This window comes from Bombus pyrosoma, linkage group LG4, assembly GCF_014825855.1.
Source record: "Bombus pyrosoma isolate SC7728 linkage group LG4, ASM1482585v1, whole genome shotgun sequence".
Taxonomy (NCBI): domain Eukaryota; kingdom Metazoa; phylum Arthropoda; class Insecta; order Hymenoptera; family Apidae; genus Bombus; species Bombus pyrosoma.
The window spans coordinates 10172405-10195240 of record NC_057773.1 but is presented as its reverse complement, the minus strand read 5'-3'; the positions used below and the strand labels follow the sequence as shown (position 1 = coordinate 10195240).

The 22836-nt window shown below is 39.8% G+C and overlaps 3 protein-coding genes and 1 long non-coding RNA gene across 10 annotated transcripts in view; 2 read left to right on the top strand and 2 right to left on the bottom strand.

Annotated features, from left to right (window-relative positions):
• Positions 1 to 406: 406 nt before the first annotated feature.
• LOC122567247 (cuticle protein 16.5-like) lies at positions 407 to 1518 on the bottom strand. Of its 2 annotated transcripts, none has more exons than XM_043725617.1 (3): positions 1361 to 1518; positions 1040 to 1211; positions 407 to 705 (listed from the first exon to the last, which is right to left on the bottom strand). In XM_043725617.1, exons 1-3 carry the CDS (start codon positions 1370 to 1372, stop codon positions 650 to 652), a joined length of 240 nt encoding a protein of 79 aa, XP_043581552.1. In that variant the 5' UTR covers positions 1373 to 1518; the 3' UTR covers positions 407 to 649. The 2 variants fall into 2 exon arrangements, with proteins under 2 accessions (XP_043581552.1, XP_043581551.1); XM_043725616.1 differs by having other exon boundaries at positions 407 to 708; positions 1361 to 1517.
• A 1123-nt stretch (positions 1519 to 2641) lies between these two features.
• On the top strand, positions 2642 to 6782 carry LOC122566728 (endochitinase A1-like). Its single transcript, XM_043724397.1, has 4 exons — positions 2642 to 3116; positions 4447 to 4729; positions 5139 to 5648; positions 6119 to 6782. Exons 1-4 carry the CDS (start codon positions 3105 to 3107, stop codon positions 6382 to 6384), a joined length of 1071 nt encoding a protein of 356 aa, XP_043580332.1. The 5' UTR covers positions 2642 to 3104; the 3' UTR covers positions 6385 to 6782.
• LOC122566733 overlaps positions 6325 to 22836 on the bottom strand; it is a 60446-nt gene continuing 43934 nt past the window's right edge. Inside the window, exons 2-3 of the long non-coding RNA XR_006316614.1 lie at positions 7964 to 8164; positions 6325 to 6438 (exon numbers count right to left, since the gene is read on the bottom strand). This is a non-coding gene — a long non-coding RNA (uncharacterized LOC122566733). The remainder of the gene's footprint in view (positions 6439 to 7963; positions 8165 to 22836) is intronic.
• Positions 17831 to 22836, top strand: part of LOC122566726 (glutamate receptor ionotropic, kainate 2) — a 112210-nt gene continuing 107204 nt past the window's right edge. For all 6 annotated transcript variants that reach the window (XM_043724393.1, XM_043724390.1, XM_043724388.1 and 3 more), the window contains exon 1: positions 17831 to 18094. The gene's annotated coding sequence lies outside the window, so the exon portion shown is untranslated. The remainder of the gene's footprint in view (positions 18095 to 22836) is intronic.

Here is a 22836-nt window from a genome sequence, read left to right as displayed (position 1 = left end):
TATTACAACGGGGAAACATACTTAATTATCACAGTTCAATTACTTCTGGCATGAGATAATTATCAAATCGATTCTTTAGCTAAGCGACAGCACCAACTGTTGCATTAATGTCATACATTTATAATTAACTGATTAATCATACCATTTGAATGTTTAAACGATGAATACGTTATTAACGCGCAGCATATATAACTACGATAATTAATATATAAATCGAAAGACCGAATAATACCAGACATTTTGAATCGTTGGGAATTTTCTGGATAATACACATTTCAATTAAATTGTTTACGAGCGATTACACCGCCGGTATATTTCGATTATGCTCCTTTTCATTTGTCGTATTTTACTAGCCTCACAAATTACAGGGTTTAATGTTTTCGAAGAAGAATAACGCAGGCAGGTATTTTTGTGGTTTTTAAAATAAGTTTATTATCTGATAGAAAAATTTAAATTACAAAGGGGAAGGGGGAAATGTATAATTTTCCATGGCGCCGATTATAGGGGATCGATCGGAGTTGCGGCCGAAAAGGGGTGTCGGGTGTGACCAATCGCCAAATTCGAATTTTTCACGATGAGAAAAAATTCCCATCGTCGATGTTCACTGTAATACTTCAGGTCCAGTTACGCCGGGATATTAAATAGTGATTTACCATCCTTTCAATCCCCACGCAGGGGCGGCTAGGGCGGGGGCAGCTACAACTGCTGCTGAAAAAAAGAATAGGAAATTTACATTTAATTTGTACTGTTTCGTGCAACGTTGTAATTATTCATAGCAACACTACGGAGTAACCAAACTTCCATGAAAACGTATTTTCCAATGAATGCGTAAATCAAAATGTATTGACGGTATATGAATAAAAAAAAAGTAATCAAATCTATCGAAATGTTATTTGCCTAGAAAACCCTGGATATCGATCTATCCATTTTCCAAGAAATAATCAGTTGTGCATTTACCTCTATTATACGAGTCCATCGTATTGTCTATTGTACACGATATTCAAATTTTTCTTAATTGATAAAAAGCGAAGATACTTACGAGCCGCAAGCAGTTTAGCAGCGGGTGCAGCGATGGCAACGGGGGCAGCAGCGATTTTGGGAGCAGCAACCCATGCTGGGGCTGCGAGGGCTGGAGCCGCAAGGATTCCACGGCGTTCTCGTTCTGGTTCAGGGAAGGCCACAACGACGGCAACGATGGCGAAAAGGATCAACTTCAAACACAATTAAATCCTCTTGTTACCATGTTATACTTATACATGACACTGAATAAAAATCATTAATACCGTGAACCATCGTGATTACCAACGATTACCAACGATTACAGTTGGTATTTACAACCGTGTTTGCAAATCAATCTTACCAGGGATTTCATTTTGTTGGGTTTCTTGAGCTTCTTTCGAACTCGAAATAGCAAGCGACTGATGAAAATCCTAGCTTCGACTTTGTCTTTTATACTCTTATTTTCCAACCTATATCTACGCCGTGTACGTCATCCACCCCGTACGAACGCGTGTCAGTCGGTTTCATAGTGGCCAGGCTATCGCGGCTTGTCGCGAGCGGGCGTGGTCGGGGACTTGAATCCGTAAATCAAGACAGCGATCTAAAACGATGAACTCGTACAGCGCCAATGTTGCATCAGAAATCTCGATGGCGCGGGTTGCGCACGCAACGGCGCGCGAATGTTGCAGAAGTTTCGCGCCGAGAACGGGGCCACGGATAAATTTGCATATTTTACAGCAGCCACGTATAGATCTTTTTTTCTTTTTTTATTCCACGTGTTTCTTTTAGTTGTTCATATACTCGCCTCGTTACGTCTAACGATCGACCCCAAGGTTTCGGTCGAAAGAGGGAGAAAGAAAGATCAGCCGCGGTTGAATTTAGGGTTCGATTATAAGATGCAATCCGCGCGAGATGTTGCGAAACTGACTTTCGATTTTGCGTGAGACGGCCTTGAATACGCGGCGGTCAATGGACTAAAATGTTCGATCGCCGATATAGGAAAGCAGGAAATGCTGCCTTGAAAGTCTAGTCAAATGTTACAACATACAAAAGCAATTGACCGTATCCACGCGCCACCAATTCCATTTTTTCACGTGGCCTCTATTTTTCCTCCCCGAACGCTATTTATTCCACGTGCGCGCGCTACGCGATAATATAATTTTATTATCCGTTTGCGAAACAGATTGCAAGGACTGCTCTCGTGAGCTTTCATCTTCCAAGGTGCCGGATGAGAATACATCTGCATCTAAGATGTAAATCATCACATCGTGTTCTTGATTTTTTTTACTGACATACTACTTGGATAGGAGATAAATATAGAGTTAAGGATTCTTGGAAAGGATTCCTTCATCCTAGGAAAATCTTCAACGTTCGTAGACATCTAAATCTTTGCTTTCTGTGTAATGGATAGTGCATCTGTTCATTCTGTCTTCAGTGTTTAATGATAAAAGTACACTGTACACCGTAGAATTCCACTTATCTGATCCCATCGGTGGAACAAACACTTCGTATAATTGCGGACTCTATAATAGAAGTCCACTCATTCACTCCACTGCCTATAATTCCTCGCATAATAGCAGTTCGCGTTCAGATAAGTGGATTCAATCGACAAGTGTTCATTTAAACGGGCGCTAACTACAGTTTCGCTTCAATAAACGTAGCTGCATCGTAATCAAAGCTCACCGTCTCGCGCAAGAGAAGAATCAAAGTACAAAGGGGCAACTTTTACTTCTCACCGAGCAAGCAAATTGCAAAACATTCCAAAATCTGATTCGCATCTTAATGGTGGAAAGTGGTAGTCGGCAGGGAACTGGTCTGCAACAAGTCATAGCAATTGTGCGCTACGGGCACAGACCGTGCAGGCCAGCGTCTTTGTTCTGCTTTTCTGCGCACGGAATTCCAAAGAGTCTGTATCTTTGCGAGGGAAACAGGGCGCGGTGACCATTTTTCCTTACTCATCATCGGAGGTTATACGTAATGGACTATATAACGGTTCAAGCCGGTTCGAAATGGTTCAGTAGACAACGGTATACTGGCGGGAAAATTCCGCGGGATACAGAGATAATAAGAGAAAAGAAAAACGGATTTGTCGAACGGACCGAGCCATGAAGTTGCTGGTAAGCTGAGAAACTTTATCGTAGCTCATCGAGCAAGTCGAAGAAGAAATTGTTACGAAAATAGAGGGAATCCGTGCAGCAGTTCCTGATGAGAAAACTTTAATCTGTTAGCTCGTAATGCACTTTCGTGTCGTCAGTGAAATATGAACGGCTCCCCGTCTCTGACCAATGTTTCATTGATATATAGAGCGCCGCGGTGTTAGCTGACAGTCGGATAATTGAAACGTATGGCCACGTTCTATAACTTTGATTAAGATGGGTAATCCATTGATTCCGTTTAAATACGTCGCATAATTGTCGCGTTACAGTGATAATGGTCGGAATACGGAAATATATATCAATTTATTCTTCTAATTGAATTCTCTGCTATGAAAGATCCATCTTCAAACTTTTTTCTATCATTACGATTCCCTAGAATCTAATAATAGAACTGTATCGACGCGATATTTTTCAAAATGTTCACATCGTTACGAATTCTATCCAATCCTAGTTTCGTCGCAAGTCCAATCATCGATTTGTCGATCAGTTTCGATTGTTACTTAATGCCTATGATCAAGGGAGCGAATTCTTTCTTTGGGGAAGCGTTCGCGGCGTTAAAAAAATTTGGCCTAATGCTGTCCACGTAGATGCAACGATGGATGCAGCGATGACGTGTTCATGCGTGGCACGTCTGCCGGAAAACCGAGTTATGCAAATTCGCGATGCGTATGTGATTCTATCCGTGGCCACTGGATCGTGTATATGCGTGTCGGATATTGTTCTCGAATCAGCCGTCTCGTTAACACGACTCACGGCAGCAGATCATGTTTAAACTATGATCAATCTAGTTATCCTTAGTACAGTCGGCGCTTGTTAAATCCTCGAGAAGAAATAGCTGACATTCGTTAACAAAACATAGCTTCCATTTGGCACGAGATAACGCAGATTCGAATGGTAATGTCGAAAGTTCTCAACGTGGTTGTGAATAGCTGACGTTCGAGCGTTAGACTTGGAGAGAAACCGTGCATTTAGGACCTAAGTACATATACTCGACAGGATCGAGCTCGGCAAAGGTCAAAGTTCAAATACTGATTCGTTAAATCGAATGATAGATTCTCTCTGTCTCTCTCACTCTTTCTTTTCATGGTGTTGGGTAATACAGGAGGGTAAACGCTTGATTATCGTAATATTCACTGGAGTTGATGCGAAGGTGTTTTTAGGTTCGAGTTAATACCTGGTAGAGATATTTACGAGTAAGATTACAAGAAAGCATTTCAACTATTGTGTCGCCGCAACCCACGTGATAGTTTCTGACGCTCGTCTTAATAAATCACGCCTTATCCGTTTTCAGTTACGGTTTGTGGCATCGATTTTCTTAACGTCCGTTCGCGCAAGCAGCTGGCCTTATCATGAAATAGTGGGCGTCGGACAATCGTCGGGACCATTGCTCGTTGCACCAGTTTATGGAGTCGCACCTGCGGTGAGCCTGTTACCCGCGGAACCGGCCAAGAAAGCTCAAACCATAGTTGCTGGCCCCGTAACAAAAACTGTCGTCGAGGGATCGTCTTCCGGACCAGTGACCATCGTGTCTCCAGGAACTCCCGCAACCAGCTCTCCTCCTCCAACGACGCTAAGTAATTTATCATTTGGGATAAAAGTTAACGCACGATTGTTCTTCGGGGTTTAGAAAGTTTAAAGAAGCAACAAAATAACCGGGGTTGTTTCGAAGGATTTTGAATTCCATGTGAATATTTATGGCGCCATCAACCGAAGGCTATATTTAAAACTATTCGACTTACATAAACAAACAGTATCGGCTCTTACTATTAACATGAACATTTTACGAGGTACATAAAGCCAAGAATTTATCTGTACCACGTTCCTTCAGCGAATTGCAAATTTAATACACCAATAAATTTGAACGTATTCAGGAGAACATACTGGACGATTACGAGAAAAACAGATAAAAGTTGCTATCGTTATGAAAAGTTGCTAAAGTTATTATTTTGTATTTCTTTTCACTTTCTTTTCTTTTCTTTTTAGAGCCAGCTATTGCCTCAGCTGTGCCAGAAGATACAGTCCTCGTTAAAGGAGCTTCGGCTGGCGCGGTGACGCTAGTAGCGCCATCCGACAATTCCGTCGCTATCGCAGACACCAATAATGCAGCGTCAGCCGAAGCAGAAACAAAGAAAGGTGCCGTTGCAGCGTCAGCGAAGGCGGTTGTTGCAATCGAAAGCGCAGAAGAATCATCGACCACGAAAGCATCGACGAACGTCACGGCCACGGCAATTAGAGAAACAATAGGCATAGCGTCAGCGAACGCCGTAATAGGTCCCTCCACCGGGCCTATAATCATCGCTGGTCCAACAGTTCCACCGGTACCGGTACCGGCTGGCGTTGAAGCTTCCACACCTGAAGCAGTGACTGCTGCTAGTGTTGCTGCTTCGGCAACCGCTAAATCTGCCAGCGTGTCTTCCAGTGCGGTCGCCAATGTGTCGGTTTCAAGCAACATAAGTGCCGAACAAACCAGTGATGTATCTGGTTTAGCGTCAGGTAAGATTTATCTTTAAATCCTTAAACAAATGCATCTATACGTCTATATGTACGTAACAATTAAAAAGAGAAAATTCTCAGTCTTGATACATATATTATATATAGTAATCGATACATATATTTATCTATAAGGACAAAAGATATTTGTTGAAAAAGAAGGAGCAAAAGATCGATAAAACGATATCAGACATTTCATACGATAGAGAATAATATTTAGGGGCGCGTTATGTTGAACGAACTTTGTCACCTATCCTGTTCCACGATACAAAATGAGAAAGATACTAGCTGCTAGAGATCGTTTTGTGATAGGAATCTGCCTTCGAATTGATTAAAGCTTCGAGCTGTAAACAACCCACTAAATCAACCTCATCTAGAACCTGGAAGATCAACAGTAATTATGTTACTGGGACCGTGTGACATCGATACTATTTACATATGCTCTATTCCAGTGTAACGAAATTTATTTGCAGATGCTACAGAGCCAACAAGGATCGAGGGTTCAGCATCGAGCTCGAGCACGGTGACGAGTACTTCCGGAAGTTCGACGGCCTTCGCATCAGCGAGAATTAATTTGATTTCACCTCTAGGTACGATCGCACTCGGCGAGACTCCCTTAAGTAACGTTGTCGTATCAACAGGAACAGCACCGTCCGCGATAGTTTCCGGTCCCTCGGGGTCCGTCTCTACCGGTAGCGCATCCCCGTTGCTGCTTAAGGTTCCTCTGTACCATTTGTAGATCAAACTGCTTATTCCCTTGTACGTCCGTTTCTTCACTCGTCGCTTGTTGTTCCTGTAAAAGAAAAATCGAATCGCTTGTGAGAAACCGGTCGATGCCATGCGGCCATAGAGGCAGTTGATTGGCGAATCGGGCCTTTCTAAGGTGGGTTTTACACGAGCTAACGTGACTAGACAAGCGCATTCGTTGACATTGCGTTGGCGATCGCACCGACACGAGACAAGGAAGGGAAAAGTTGTGCAAGGACAACCACTGGGACCAACGCTGCAAGCGGTTGGCATTGATGACCGCTGCGTTATTTGCCTGTGTACAATCATTGAATACAATAGCTACCACTTTTCTATATCTGTTTGAGTACCTCGATTTTTGTATTTAATAAAACCGTGCATAAGTAAGGAGCCGGTTCTATCTGTTTTCCTTCCTGACTGTTTTCCACCCCGCTAACTTGTTCTTTTCGCAACGATACTCGATAACATAATAGAAACGGGGACACGTTGATGCAACTTTAAATTGCAATTGCAATTTCTACCAGATTTGTTGAATTGTTTATAAACCAGTTTCGTTGAATTGACTGATATATATGGAAAACCTCCTGGAACCTTATTAGCATTGAAACGAGACACAGTTAGGGCTCTGTTAGTAAAATTTGGAATAAATCCGAAAATCTGTATACATGAAACTTTTATACAAGTATTTTTATAATTTCTGCGAAGTATATGTTTGGAATAAATATCTTGTAATTTCTATTTTCGTCTTCAGGTTTGTTCCGAACTTCAGCGATATAATCGCGTCTCTTTAAGATTCTAATTAAATTTTAAAGTGTTTTGCACAACGTTTGTTGTGACAACAACAATGTGAGACGTTTTTTTGTAGTAGTAATTGCAGATAGTTCCATGAATCATTGCACGCACGGCGTACTTTCGAGCTTTGGCACAATCTATTTCGTGTTATCCTAAGCATGTTATCCTATAATTACGACGTCGATGAATTTCTGTATTGTTACAAACAACAGCGCAGCGATTTAACGAAGTTATATTTATCATGTTTATCTAGTTAGCCGACTTGCGATTGGAGCGATCTGGCGTATGGCGCAACCTGTAGTTTGGGTTAAATCATGGCAAACAAGCCGAACCTAAACTGTACGATTAAGCTTGAAACTCAATTATTACCAGGCGGCTTTCACTAGGCAAACGAACTTTGTGGAAACAAGTCACTATAAACTTTTGCTCTATGTTAGATTGCAAACGTTCGCATATCTGTTCTACGTTTCAAACTCTTTTCGATCATTCTACATTTCTTTGTGTCCACAAGATGAAAGTAATCATTCGAAAACAATTTCCCTCTTGAATGCAATTATAACTCGTTATTAAATATGTTAATAGATAGAATTTTAAAAAGTTATAATATGTATTCTTTACTGTCCGTGAACTTATTAATATTCTATACACTTAATAATTAACAACTTGCATTTAAATCATCGCCGTGTTTTACATAGTTTATTTCAAGTGTAAACAATTCAAAGAACTATTTATATTTATTTTATTCACGTTTATACCATCTGATATGTAATATCATTTACCGAGTTACTAGTTGCCAAAGGAGTGTTGGATTGTATCAAAATTGGTGGTGACATTGTAGTAGTTTTCGGTTTGTACGTCTGTTGAATGTTTAACCCCTCTGCGATTTTACTAGATGTTGACCGTAATTGCGGTAAAATTACATCTTTGAATGCCGATAGAACTTTGTTGATTGAAACGTTTTCAGTAACAGATTCGGTCACCTGAAAAATAAATACGAGTACTTTAATTATATTTCACTTAATATTGATATTTTGCTGCTGTTTCCTTTTTTCATATTGCCGTTAAGAGACGCATGAGTAACGATCAAAGATGAATTATATATTTTATCGCTGAGAATCGTGTCATGGACATTGGAGTGACGTAAATTAAAAACAAGTTAACTCGTTTAAATTGCAAAGTTTCTCGTGCGCTCACGATACGTTCAGCGTTCCTTGTATGAACATTATGCCTCATTTATTTAAGTTTAAACCTTTGATGCTTCATTCTCGATCGTCAAAATCGTTTATTTTTTCCTCTCTCTTTCTCTCTAAAAGCAAGCGACACGCATTGCGATTCAGGCAACTTGGAAATACGAATTTTACATACCTGCAGTAAAACGACAAGCAATAAATATGAAAAGGTGAATTTTCTTCCGTTCATGGCGTATATTGCGGAGAAATTCTTTTGATTCTATTAAGCGACCAACACGACAGCGAGTGAATTGAAACGTCTTGAGCTGCTATTCTCAGAGGTTCCACTTATATATTTAATTAACTCGTAAATATTTTCGCGTAAATGCATAACTTTTATCTCTGTACGTGGATAACGATAACGCGATCAGCACGATGCATTATTCTCACGATTTTTATTAATTTATTAAAGTAAATAGAAACAAGCATAATTTGATTATAGTTGAACAACACGATTGTTGAACGCCTGCATACTCCTGAAATGAAACTTCCGTAAGATTACGAGAAACTCTGAATAAGAGAAAGATAAAGGACGGCTTTACGAGTGGATATTGTCACGTGCTGACAGTGTGCTTTCGTAACATTTAAGATTGTCGATGAGAAAGGACACGTGTTCGTATTTTTCGAGAATAAGCAACCGACCGTAATTCAATCGAACGAATAAAAATGATAGGCTCGTCGAATCGCGGTAAAATGGTCGCGATGTTGGAATATTTTTTAATCGACGCGTCATGCTGGTCTATTGATTTTATGGAATCGAACGAGCCGTAAACAATGTTAACTGGCGTATCGTTTTATCGTGGAACAACAACTTTTTACAGAAAGGTCGGAACACGCTGTCAGGTACAGTTGCGACAAAAAATCGCTACGCGACGTCGTTTCGTCTTTATCGTTTTAAGTGCACGATATAACGTAATTTGTCTACCATTCTTTTCCTCTCGATCTTATTTAACTTCTCGTTTGGATGTTATGTAGAAAATTCGATCGCTGGAACTGATATTTGACGGAAAATCGTATGAGGTCGGCTGCCATTAAACATACTTTGCCCGATTGATTCGTTTTTCACCGTCGAGAAATATAAATGGCGCTCTAATGAATCGCGTGAAAGCACTCCCAACGAGAATCCGATTATCCTGGCCCCGGGGTGAAATTCTATGGAACCCGACGAAATCATGATTCGCTGCAATTTTGCCCCCATCGTGCCCATTAAATGAATGTTACACCTAGGATCGTGCCAGTTAAGTGAACAATACCTGATTCAACGAACGACATAAACATCCCTAGCAGAATGGCGTCGTTTAATGAAACGCCGCTGAAAACGTGACAAAAGAGACTCTTTGCAGCGGAGTATTTTGCGTGGAAGTTGAGTCCTTCTCTCCTTTCACACATAAATCACGCACGGGCCGTGTTTCGCATTCATCGATAATGAGTTACTATTTACAAAAGAAATTGAAGCTTTAATTATGATCGCGAACAAAGAGCTGGACAATATTTTCAGCTTATTGAGAAGCTATTATTCGGTGAAACGCCGACTATGACGTGGGATTGAAATGGTAACGTCTCTCGAAAACGTTTATCGGGCCGAGGGGGAGGGGAGCGACAATGATGCTGCACGACGGAAATTAATTCGACACTGGCAGCCGACACTCATCCCGTTCTTCGTCCGATTGGTGTGTTGCAGCTCGTGTAAATACGGCAGAGCGCGCCGCCGAACGAGGACAACAATGAATCCCAATAAACGGGGCAATTTTACGGTAACACGGAGAAAAACAGAGAGAGGCAATGCAGTCGCGTTGGTAATTCTCGTAATGGCGTAACGCGCTCCGAGGGAGGTTGAATTCACTTTGCGCTAATGCGCTATCTACGACAATGTACGTCCTAGAATTCTCGAAAATGATATCATGGCCGAAATGACAATTTTATCGCACGATGAAATCAACCAGCTTGCGAATAATAACGCATTTTTATAATTTTCGTGGTACACTCCGATATACCAGTCGGATTCAGTCCCTGATGCATATGAACAATTAAAATTCCAGGTTTGATATTTAACGGGACAACAAGCGATATTAATGGACGAAGTTTTCGAAATGGACGAGCAGAATAAATTTGGAAGCGGAAAGGAAGACTTTGATGGATGCGAATTTCTGAGGTGAATTTGAAGGAGAAACGTGATTTTCGCCTGACAAGGTGGGCCGCGGTGAATGCGCTGAATTTGTAAGTCTCTCTCTCGCGGTTAGATAATAAATCGCTGTCGAATTGGCTACGAGAAATGCCTTTAAATATCATTGTTCTCCGCGAAAAGGGAAGCTGAACTATTCTTCGCGGCTGACAGCACCGCCGCGCTCATATCCTAGAGAACTTGTTGAAAAAGATCAACGTCGATGCTGTCAAATATCTGAAACGAATGGACGTAACGACGGGACAGCTCGGAATTGTTCAAGACGTGAAAGTTCTTCGACGCAATTAACATTGACACCTTGGCCGACCACGCACGCGAAACTCCACCCACCCTCTGACTCGTGCTCGTGCGACTCGTTAACGAATTCTTTTCTCTCGTTATCATGAGACACTATCGACTCAGGTCACGGACGGGAGTCACGAACATTATCTTCATTGGCCACGGGGAGGTTCGACATCAAAGGTCGTTACGGTAGATTGCATGGAATGTCGTCGTTGTCTTGGAAAAGATTGCCTTTAAAACGAACAGAAGACGAAAGACAGGGAAGAAAGGAAATGATAAAAGAAGACAGATATCAGGTATGCGTGACGTGTGTTTGTTAGCTCGTAGAAATACAGTTAGAGTCCGAGAACGAGCGAAATTTGTCAAAAGTAGTTACTTTCGAGCAAGAAACTCAGTCGTTGCGTGATATTTCGACGTCTCGATCGGAAAACAGAAGCTTTCGACGTGGTAGCGATACGTAACGCGACCAGGCCAGTCAGAAACACAGATTCATGGGAAGTTCGTGACTCTGCCAGCATCGCGGATAACGCGTCGACTTTACGGTCGGAATCTGATAACAATAGAAGTTCGTGAGTAGGATGTCAGCGGAAATGGGGTGTACATGCGTTCAACCAGATTTTCGTACGCCGTACGACGCGTTGCAACATGCAAGACGCGATCAATCTTGTTAATTGAACTTTCTTCGTTTCGGTGTCGTTGAGTCCTTTAAGTCGGCGAGTTTCGCGATTTCTTTGAAATCGGGACGAATTGATGTAAACTTTCAGTACGAGGAAATGTTCGTTACTCGAGTAATGAATGGTAGATGAGCGAGACAAATCGAATCTCGTGCGAGTGAAAGTATGACAGATCCTATCTGCTATATAGCATTCCTCCCTTTCTTCGTTTTACGAGTCCTCAGCGTCGTTTTCAGCACTTCTTATCGATCTTCAGCGATTCCAACCATCGGTTTCCCATTCATTCTCGTTACGATCGTCTCTACCCTTTCTTTACTCGTTTAATTTGACTTTCAAATAGCACGGCAACCGTCGAATCCCACCTCCATTAAATAAACGTTAACTTCTGATTTTATATCACTTCCTTCCTCGTCGAAGAATCGATCGATCAAAGTCCGCAATAGTTCAATTAAAAAGAAACGAAACAGGAAGTATCTTTAATTCTTACTCTTCCACATCTCGATCTTGTATAATTTTTTAAATCTCAAGTTATATCGAAATTCTTTACTGCTTGAGGAATTATTTTTAAATAAATCGACCTTGAAGTTGATTGATTAGTTACTTTTTCATCGGTATAATATTTCCAAGGGCAGAGTACTTTGCTATTACACAGTAGCGAGCGCATTTGTGTCGAGCTTAACTGGCGGCTTATCGTTTGGCACACGGCAGACATCGTTGCCGCCCATGATTGTTCCGGTCGGCAAGCTCGTCGCGAGCACCGACTACGGAAGCACGAGTAATCTAAACCATACTGAAGATAACGGAAAAACAATACCAGGGCGACACCCTTGCCACCGTCCGGCCGATAAATTTTCAGCCAGCATACCGGAAGGGTTATAGGCGGACGGCGTACTCGAACCCCGATAAGGGACAGACGTTTAATCAAGGGCACCAAGCCAAATTAACCAGCACCGATGCCGCCCCGCTTCGCCGATCACCGCCTTTATTAGTGCCCTGACCAATAACGCCTACGCAAATCTTGATAAATGACGATAAATCATAAATTCTTTTTACGAAATTATCGACAAGGAACGTATTGTATTATTTAGTATTATTTAGTTTCGTAATCAAAGATTTGTTTAATTTATTAAATAATACGTATATTGAAATGATATACTACAGGTAATTTACATATTTTGTATTTTTGTACAAGTTTCTTTGAATTTCCCATAAATATCCACGAAATGATTCATATTTCTATGTAAAGAAAGGAGAGAAAATCAGTTTGAACTACCATAATTTCGTATTTTTTGTCATAAATGTTCCTTCTCTTCTACGATAAAGACTGTCAAACTGTGAGAGTAATTACGATATCACATTCTAATGTGTATGTTTACCTATATCTTGCGCGATTGTAATTTGCCTTGCACTTCACTTAACTTACATGAGATTGTATAAATCGTAACTTAAAAATGGTACGTACTCTTTTGTAGTTTAACTCATGTAATATCCGGCAGCAAATGGCCCATGCCCGTTAAATAAATAAATAAATAAATAAATTCGGTTTTATTTATAACAGACGGTTTTTCAGGAGCATTGGTTTCATTAAAGGATTTTTCGTTACCGTTATTGTATTGTAAAGTCGCTTTTCCTATCAATACCGGTACACGAAAGAATCATATTTTGGTTCGATGTATACGTGATGATAGTAACATTTTTTAATTTACAGTAAAAGCAGTGGAGAGAAAATCCGAATCGAGTGATCAGTATTTGCCCGAGAAAAACCGTGTAACTTCTACAATATACGAGATCAAGTGTGAGAATGTGGGCGTTTCCAGAAGACCAAGATACTTTGAAGGAATTATGCGAATTAAATAAAACACCAGGAAAATTTTAGTGCGAACATAGTGCAAAAGAGATATGGACGAATAATTCGCGCGTCTGTTTGCCCGATTGATCGATGTTTTCAGGGATGTCGGCTTCAGCTTGTTACCCTCAACGCAACTAACGATACGATGACGCGTTTGAAAAAGCGCCGGAAATGGACAATTTAAAAAGAGAGAATTTGGAGAAATTCGTTGAAAGATTGAAATGCGTGCGAATGAAACGTTTAATGCATGCACGCAACGTACCAGTTGATTCAAGAGTTTCGACAGATTATTATTTGGAACTGCGTAAATATTCTAACAAGATTATCGCAACGTACCTATAGCAAAACGTTCAGAGTTTCTCTGATCCGTTTCCAAAACTTTCACGCAGTGTTATATACGTTGTGTAGTATGCGTTTTATGAATATGACCATTATTAAAAGCTGACTCCCTCCCATCGAGCCCGGGCAATTACGCGTAATTGCGGGCCGGTAATTAGTAATTCCGTTTCGTGGGTCGCATCTGTTTAGCCATTGCGAGCTGAAGAACGGTCATCGTGTTAGCGCGTCGATCGTGGAAATGGTATTTAATGGACGAACGGTTTCGTCCTGAAGCCGGTTATAAATTATATCGGCCATATTATGGTATATTCGTCTCATAACACGATATGTTGTACGCGATGGCAATTTGTTCCCCATTATGCCTGGCCTGCAGTGCTTTCTATTACACAAATAACGCAGAATTGTACTTCGTCGTGTTAATCAGTTACCGTGCAAACCTCTCAGCGAACTTGTCATATTACAATGTATAAAACCAGTCGGCTGGTTAATTAATCGCACGAAAGAAACGGTGGAACGTCGATAAAGGAAGCGATAAATTTATGAGAATAAACGTTCACTTTCTAATTTCTGATTCTAGAAAATGTATTCTTTAGTGGTGATGAAATTCTTTCAGGATTGTAGCCGGAGAGCACCAGGAATTTCCTGCGGATATTCTACGGAATCCGGGCAAGAACGGAAGTCGAATACGGAAGTGACCGCTTTAAATAAGCCTGCAGTTTGCTTTCGCTTTGAAGCAGTGAGATAACCGTGTCTCGTGCCAACAACTCTCCTACCGCAATGTCATCTTCTCGTCATCTCACTTTCTTACTTCAGTTTCTTCCTCAGTTTCTTTGCTCGACCTCCGTTTTAGAATCTTCGATCTCGTCTTAAAATGATCCGACTCTACTAGGTATACTTGCTTGATTTGAAAAAAAAAACAATTTCTAAAGTAACGAAATTGTAATAAACTTCCATCATAAAAAAGACAAAATATCGACATTTGTATAGAAGTTTATAGCGAGATACAGCTACAGAACCGGAAGTGATCGTTGAGGATGGGAATTCAACGTGTAGAACAATATTTATGTGTATGGAAAGCGAATTTTAACGCTATGAAATTCCGTACCTTGTTTCTATAGGTCGTATAGATAAACAAGAAAAAATGGAATTCCATGTGCCGATATGGCTGTAAAAGAATCGGTGAAAGTCGCGGAGGAAGCATTTGCCGAGTTCGAGCGCGTCGCCATCCTCCGGATATACAAGCAACTATCTCGTTCACTTGGGATTGTAGCTAACAGTTCGAAAGCACGATTCCTACGTTTTATCAACGGGTTTGTGTCCCGGCTAAACCGTAGTCCTGATCTACATGGAAATATAAATGTCATGCGACCTGTTGCGTCCAGTGCTTGCCCTGTTTGCACACCGTCGGTGTTACACAACCAGGCAAAGTTAGGGGTGCAGTTACCCCACGAAGAACTTTGGCGACATCCTGAAAATCTCACCTCTAACGATCGCTGCCTGAGTCATCGAATATGTCCAAAACGGTACGTAATTCTCTTCTCTATAAAACTTTCGAATAATCGGCATGAATGTCTTTAAGAATTTTAATATTTCTGTTCTTCTAATTAGCTTCCTTTCACGCTTCTCTTCTAATTAGACTTTTAAATGTGAAAGTCATTCGTTATTTCTGATCCAGTTTGCATTTTGTTTTTATAGAATGTTGTTATCTTCTTTAAATTTCTAATAATAGTGGAGTAAAAGTTGTTATAAGATAGAGGCAAATATCCAAATATTTATTACAGGTAATCAGACGTCTTATATATAGATCGTACGAAGATATGCAGGTTGCTGAAATCTGCTTTTAGTTTACGACACGTGTCTTTTATTCCCGCATGTGTTCAGAAAGATGGATGGTAAAAAAGGTAATAACTAGTAGACTTTCGTATAAGCTTCTCGCGTGTATTTTCTCATAAAATCTTTACGTCCCTGAACCATCTCTTTTTTAACCTTCCCTTTGATCTTAAAAAAAGAAAATCGGCGTGTAATAATTTTTCCATTTATAAGCACGACCATTTTGTATCGATAATACAAACTAATTTTCTCGTCTAAAATTCCATATCCGATCGACAAAATCGAATATATGGGGATATGTCATCAGCACGTCTCAAAAGATTGTGTGGTATGGCGATTCCAAATCGATGTGTGTTTACTTTCAAAAAAGGTCACGCCGATGCGCGCAGTGAGGACGTACCGAGCGACTCATAGGGAGTTTGTGTTTTTAATTTTTGTTTTATTTTATTACGACGTAGGGCATAGATGAACGTACATCGAATTGATGTACTCCACTGTGGTGTCAGTGGAGACGTTGATCGATTTCGTGGAGCCTTGTCGACCAGCATAAAGGGGCACATACATTAATGCAAGGAGTTCTGAGATTCGAATTGCATCAACTTTGCGGAGAAAGACCAGAAAGTTTTAAAGACGGATATAAAATTCTGTTTGTCTGGTCCTAATTAATCTGAGCGACTGCTAGGTTTCTTCAAAACTCTCATAAACTTCTGCAACCACTTTCGCCTTATAAATGTTTAGCGTAAATAATGGGAAATTATTATGAAATTTTCATCTAGTCAGAGATAAGATTATTTACAGATGCCAGACTCTGAATTTCGTTAAATATTTAACAAGCCGAATTATACGCAGCACAGCAAAAAGTTAATTTAAATTTGCGGTGCAAAAAGATAGGAAGAATTTTGTATAACGGTACCCAATGGTAAAAGTTGTAAGTCATGCCAATTTCATTTCTGCTTACTGTCGAATACCGCTCGCCACTCCGAAAAATGAATTTTACTTTAACGTTACTTGAAAAGTCGTTACAGTTTCCTGTGACCAAGTTGTGGCGGAACAAGGAAGTAAGGAAGAGAAGTTGTTAACTTTGTTCTGCAGTTGAAACCAATAATTCTTTACATGGTGTGCAAGCTGTATGACACTTCGATCTAATATTCATAGAATATCATCGCGTATTTAATTATTAATATTTTAAAAATAAAATAATGAAATGAAATTCTAAACAGGGAAAAAATAAATCAGAACTCATTTCTGTCTTTTTTCAAGCTAATAAAAAAACCATATTTATACCGTTCCAAAAACTTCAAATATTTATATTGAAATATCCACTAAATAACGTAATATCGTTCTAATTTTTAAATATTAAAATTTAGAAATTCGTATAAAAACATTATATTGTTTTAAATTTCAGATATTTAAATTGAAAAAATCGTCGAAAATCGTTATTTTATTTAAGATTTCGAACATTTAAATTGAAATATTTATCGAAAATTGTCATTTCTTATTACATAATTCTCAGTATTATTAAGTTCCTAAATCCTTTATTAGGTTGCTATTTACTTATGAAAATTGTTTAAGAAGTTGTTAAGAAGTTTGTTTCAATAAACAAAACTACAAAATATTATAGGCAGTATGATACAAGAAAATGTTCAAGGAAAGAATGTATGGACGATCTGCTCTTGGTGTCTTCAGATCCCGTAATAAGTAGCTTAAGGATCTAAAATGTGAAAGTACTGGGCAGCTCACAGAAGAAGCGTTAGCTTTGTTAAAAACTGTAGATATAAGCAAATATACATACGAGTAGCTGCCTCAGTGATAATAACGATAACATTTTTCGATAAATGTTATTCATTTTCTGTATTTATTTTTATATTGATGTATATTATCAGCTTTTTACTTATATAATCCAGTTTTTGTTTTAAATATTTCGAATTTGTACAGTTTGTACTTTCAAAAATGTAAACAATCTAATTTATCTTTAATAATTTATACAATCGTAAATTGAAACATAGTTTTTCGCGGCTAGACCACTGTATCAAAACACAATGGTTAAAAAGCGTTATAACGCGTTGAATTTCAAAGATTTTAATTAAAAGTCCATTAAAGGAAGACAGAAAATGTTGCGTCTGACTGGTACTTTAGCGGTATCCTTATAGGACAGACGGAGCACGTGGGAAGGCGCATGTGTAACAGAGGCAGGAGCACGTGGCCGGCTCGAAACGCGGATCGGTTGATTTCGGGTAGTTTCGTGAGTCGACGGCCGAAGGACCAGTGGCAGTCGCGCGCCGGCCGCTGCCTCGATAGGGTGTTTGTGTTTACGTCGTCGCGATGAAAATTCGACCGCCATAGAGGTTATGTTTACGCGTGCCGCGGGAACGAAACCGACCACGCATGCCCTTCTGCGTCCACCTTTTCGAAAATCCTCCACCGATCGTCACGTGTCCATCGATAAATCCATCGATTACCCACGACACCGCGTCCCTCGGCCTACGCAGCAGCTTTGCAACACTTGACACACGCAATACAGCTTCGTGAGTACATTTAACTGTTCCCTACTACGTTTTAGATCGTTTAAAACTGTGTAACTGTTCGAATAAACGCAAACTTGTGAAAAGTAAAAAGCACATAGTGTGTCAGTGTCGATCCTGAGTGACCGTTAGAAACCGAAATTAAATATGGCGACAGAATCGACCAATTAAATATAACAGTCGAACGTGCGAATTATTTACGCGGTATTGCTATTCGCAGTATTAAATATCTGGGTCGGAATATGTTCGAACATCCAATATAATGCCCTGAGTCGAGTTCTTAAATAAGACGAAGCCAATAATATCTAACCTGTTTCTCACACTTAAATTCGTTTCGATCTCCATGCTTCTTTTAGTAGCAACCTGCATATATGAGTGTTAGATATTCTTATTTCGAACATCGGAATATTCGTGTAATTTATATTTAACACTCTTCGACCTGAAAATTGAAATTCAGGACTGAATTTTTCTTCCAAACACGTGTGATTCAATATTATTAAAGGTAGAGGTTAAAGTATATACACTTTAATAATCATCGAAATGCGAATCTCTCGAAATGTACGAACGAGAAATAGCGTAACACGCGTAGAATCTCGTAACATATCTGGCCCAATTTCTTGGTAAAACGAACGTGTCCACACTTGATTTGTTCGTCGGTAAATATCGGAGAACCGTGGCTCACATGACGTGAACTATCCTGACACTGTATTTTTTCACGCTGTCTGTATTCGTTCGCGATATTTTTTCCACGTGACTTGCCGCGCGTTCGGCGAAACAAGGTTTATTTTGACGCGTGATAGGTTGGTCGGTTATCCCAGCCAACCCTGTGCCAACTGACATCGGTCGTGGTTGAAGTTCGGAGTGAATACACGTCGGAACAATGGCACGAGCTTTAATGTCGTTCGACCGCTTATACCCGGCTAGAGGGTCGCGACGAAGGGTATGGGCCGAAGTAAATTACAGCAGCAGGACGTATTTTAGACTTGAACCACCAATAACAATTTTACAATTGACTATTCGTCGCGCTTTCCTGCACGGCAGATGCATTGACGCATAATTCGCGAATAAATTACGCCTGGCGAACCGGTACAAATGACGCCTGCCAAGCAACCCGCACGTAGTTTACTCCATGTAATTTATTTGAAGCAGCCAGCGCTGTTGATTTATTGCTACATTTATTACGTTTGGAATTTTCGCCATTTGTATCAGGTACTCGTAGTTGCTGATTGCTTGATAATTAGTTACGCGTTTCATTGAGATGCTTTTGAAAAGACAACAAAAGAGCTTTTAATTTTTTTAAATGAAGTGATTTAGAAATTTATCAAAAAATAATTTTAGATACAAGAGATATTTCATTCACATTGTTTTCACTATTCGTTAGCCTGTTGATCATTTTTCTTTCTTTTTTCTCTACGTGGATCAAAACGGAAACGTACTCTACCAGCTGCCGACAGTCCGTAGAACTGCCAGTCGAATTAAATTCGATCCACGAATCGCGTTTCCCCGTAATCAGTGCGACGTCAAATTTTTAAACGAAGGTTACAAGAAAACACGAAGGGAACATGGCGGGCTTCTTTATTAAATTTCGCGACGCGGCGAAACGTTGCCAGCCTTTTCCTGTCTAAATTTATTAAACTATATTTTTATTCCAAGTCACGAAATCGAAGTAACGTTGAGACAGAATAATGATAAAACTAGACTCGAAATATTAGCCTCGTAATTTTCCACGAGTTCTAGATTTATGACTGCAGAGGTGCACTCCGCCAAAATAAAAAAAGAATAGAGAGAGAGAGCGAGAGAGAAAGAGAGAGAGAGAGAGAGGGAGAGGACTGAAGAGAACAACAAGCAGCAAATATAAATTTTGAACGTCGAGCACAGACCGGATTTGATATTCAGTCAGGTGACGTATTTAAATATTTTACCCGCTTATTTCGTACGACTCGCTGCCTAATTCCACGAATCTTTCAATGGCACGTGACTAGATAACACGATCGATAAAAAAAAGGACAATGCTCGCAATCGATGAAGCTATTGTAAGAGCTGACGTAACCATCTACTGTCGAACCTTTTGTGGAATCGCCCGCATAAGCGAAAATCAGTTCTCGTCGATCGTCATGCGAAATATTGCAAAATTCCTGGCCCTTTGATGCGAGTATAGCTTGCTTCACAATTGATTCGCGTAACATTGCATTTTGTAATGAGAATTTTTCTTCATCCATTTCCGATTGAAGATTGGCAATTTTTTAATTTAAAAAATAAACTATAATTGTGTGTCTTGTAATTTCTGTATATATTTTCGGATCAGTTTCAAGTTTGACCGATATAATCTCAATGGTCGTGTCTTACTACAATGCTACTGAAATTTCTAAATATTTTATAATACACATACAACATAGATATAGATGCTCTCTCTAGTAACTATCCAAATACTTTCGCGAGACAGTGTATATTTTTTCCCCAAAGAAATAACCATGTTTCTATTCGATGAAGAGGAGAGATAGAGAACTGTCGATCCAACATTTCCTCTATCTCCTTATCCCGAGGCTTTCTAGATGATCTCGGCAAGATGCTTCGAGCAATCATAAATCACAAAAGAAAGGGTGGCTGACAAAGGTGTTGAGCAAGGGGATGAGATAGAAGGGTCCAGATAGATAAAAGAAGAAAGAAGAGAAGAGATATTCAAAGCGTGGCGTGGGATGGATCAGTCCTTCTTCTTTTCTTTCCTAAACTTTTCTTATCTTCCATATCGGTTATTTTCTTCTTTTTCTCGATGCGATTAGAACGTTTTTATAGCGGATACGAATTATGGCCGGATGAAACGACACGACGAAATTGAATCGAAGAAATATAAGATTCGGATCCCTTTTGTTTAACGGTCGTATTATTTTCACCTGAAAGCACAGTTAGCATTCGAAGAAAGGAAGACGTTATTTATCGGTAACGTGCAACTTTCTCGGCTGAACTGTTCTAATTACGGGTTGCCTAATTGCCGCTCGTTTATTTTCCAGCGAAACAATCCGGGATGTTGAAATTGCAAAGGTTCACCACGAAATTTACGCCTTTACCCTTTCACTGTCTTCGTCTGGTGTTTGTTTAAATTCCCATTTCCATTAAAATATTCTACCAAAATATTCTACAGTCGACAGCGTAAATAACCTCGGTCGAATCAACTAATGTGCTTACGTTTCTCTCAGTTAGCACAAATAGACGAGAGATTTAAACACCATGGGGAAGACATAAAAATCACTGATAATACTTGCCTCCGCGCGACTCGCGATAATTTTTCAAACAACACACGCTTCAATTCGACCACCTCATATTTTTCTTCGGAGAAAATGTTATTTTCGTTTAACATGTAACCAGTATTATTCAGAGGAGAAAAATCGTGGGTGTAGATGTCGAATTCGCGTTGTAAATACATAGTTCGAGACGCGAAAATGGAGCGAGCCCAAAGATAGTCGCCAACGAGTCTACGAGTCTGAAACAATCTTCGAATACACCAAGTCGCGTTATCGCCGGCCGAAAGTCGTTGCATTGTTTCTTCTGAAGCGACAGTAAGAAGCCACGCAACTTCCTAGAATTCCTTCTAGCCCGTGAAACAATCGTTACATTGAATTAAAGTCGAATAAAAAGTCTACCAGCCGGACCAACTATCGATAGACACGGCCAGACAATGACGCAATTTCACGGCTTTATTTTCGAGACACCGAATAACGTTTAATGAGGTACTTTCGCATCGATTGAACCGCCGTGTAGCTGGAATCTGGAATTTGCAATTTATACGCTTGAGATTTGAAAAATAAAATTATAGAGAAAAGATATAAGGAAAGGATATGATTTTTAATGATGTGCGCCGTTGTACGTTTGATACGGCTTATATCTATTCAGAGTCGGATAATTCTTTGTTCAGGAAGAAATTGTTACTTCTTAATAGGTAACAAGTACTTGGTGATTGTCGTAGGAGGATTTGTGACTAACACGGGGTCGAGTTTACACGGTGGCCAATGGCCGAGACACAGAGTGAAATAAATTGGACGAAATCCCTAAGACAAATTCTTCGACCCTGCTATCTACGAGTCGCACGGTAGCCAACGAACTAACCATTTATCGAGTTGAAAATAGAGAGCGATCGTCCATTTCTTTTTTACGGCCAGATAAGTGACATTGAAATTGCAGAAAAATGTCGATAAACTTATATCGGAATATCGTTTGTCCATTAACATTCGCGGTGATATTGATGCGCTCGGTGTGTATCGCCAACTGTTGCATTTTGCTTTTATCGATTACACGTTGTTGTCTTGTTTTGCCACGTTTCATAGAAGAATATCGTTCGGCGGTGATAATGAACTAGGTGGTCTTGCATAATTTAATTAATATTATTAGCAAGGCTTTAATAATCACAAATTAGAAATCGTAAATTATTGTTACTGACTTTTCTTGTATAATAACGATATCTTTGATGATACAGTAAACGAAGTTTGTTCATGTTCAGTGATATTCCTGGATTGATAAAAATAATGAAACAAGTCGGTGTAAAAACATTTCTAACAACAATTTTTGGAGGAAATTTAAATTTCAATAACGACAAAAATGAAATTCGGTGAATAAATTTCAATTTTACAAGGTTGGTGTTACGCTCGAGGCCAGCAATACACGTAAGCGCGAATGAGAATGTTTGCAACAATAAATTCCGACCTGGAGGGTGCTCCGGGTGTCGTGTGCAAAATGTAAATTCTGCGACAATG

Bases quoted from the DNA above. Each gene is read 5' to 3' on its own strand.
- LOC122567247 (XM_043725616.1), bottom strand. The intron at 709-1,039 runs GTAAGTATCTTC...TCTTTTTTTCAG, and splicing joins TGCTAAACTGCTTGCGGCTC to CAGCAGTTGTAGCTGCCCCC.
- LOC122566728 (XM_043724397.1), top strand. The intron at 4,730-5,138 runs GTAATTTATCAT...TTTTCTTTTTAG, and splicing joins TCCTCCTCCAACGACGCTAA to AGCCAGCTATTGCCTCAGCT. The intron at 5,649-6,118 runs GTAAGATTTATC...ATTTATTTGCAG, and splicing joins TGTATCTGGTTTAGCGTCAG to ATGCTACAGAGCCAACAAGG.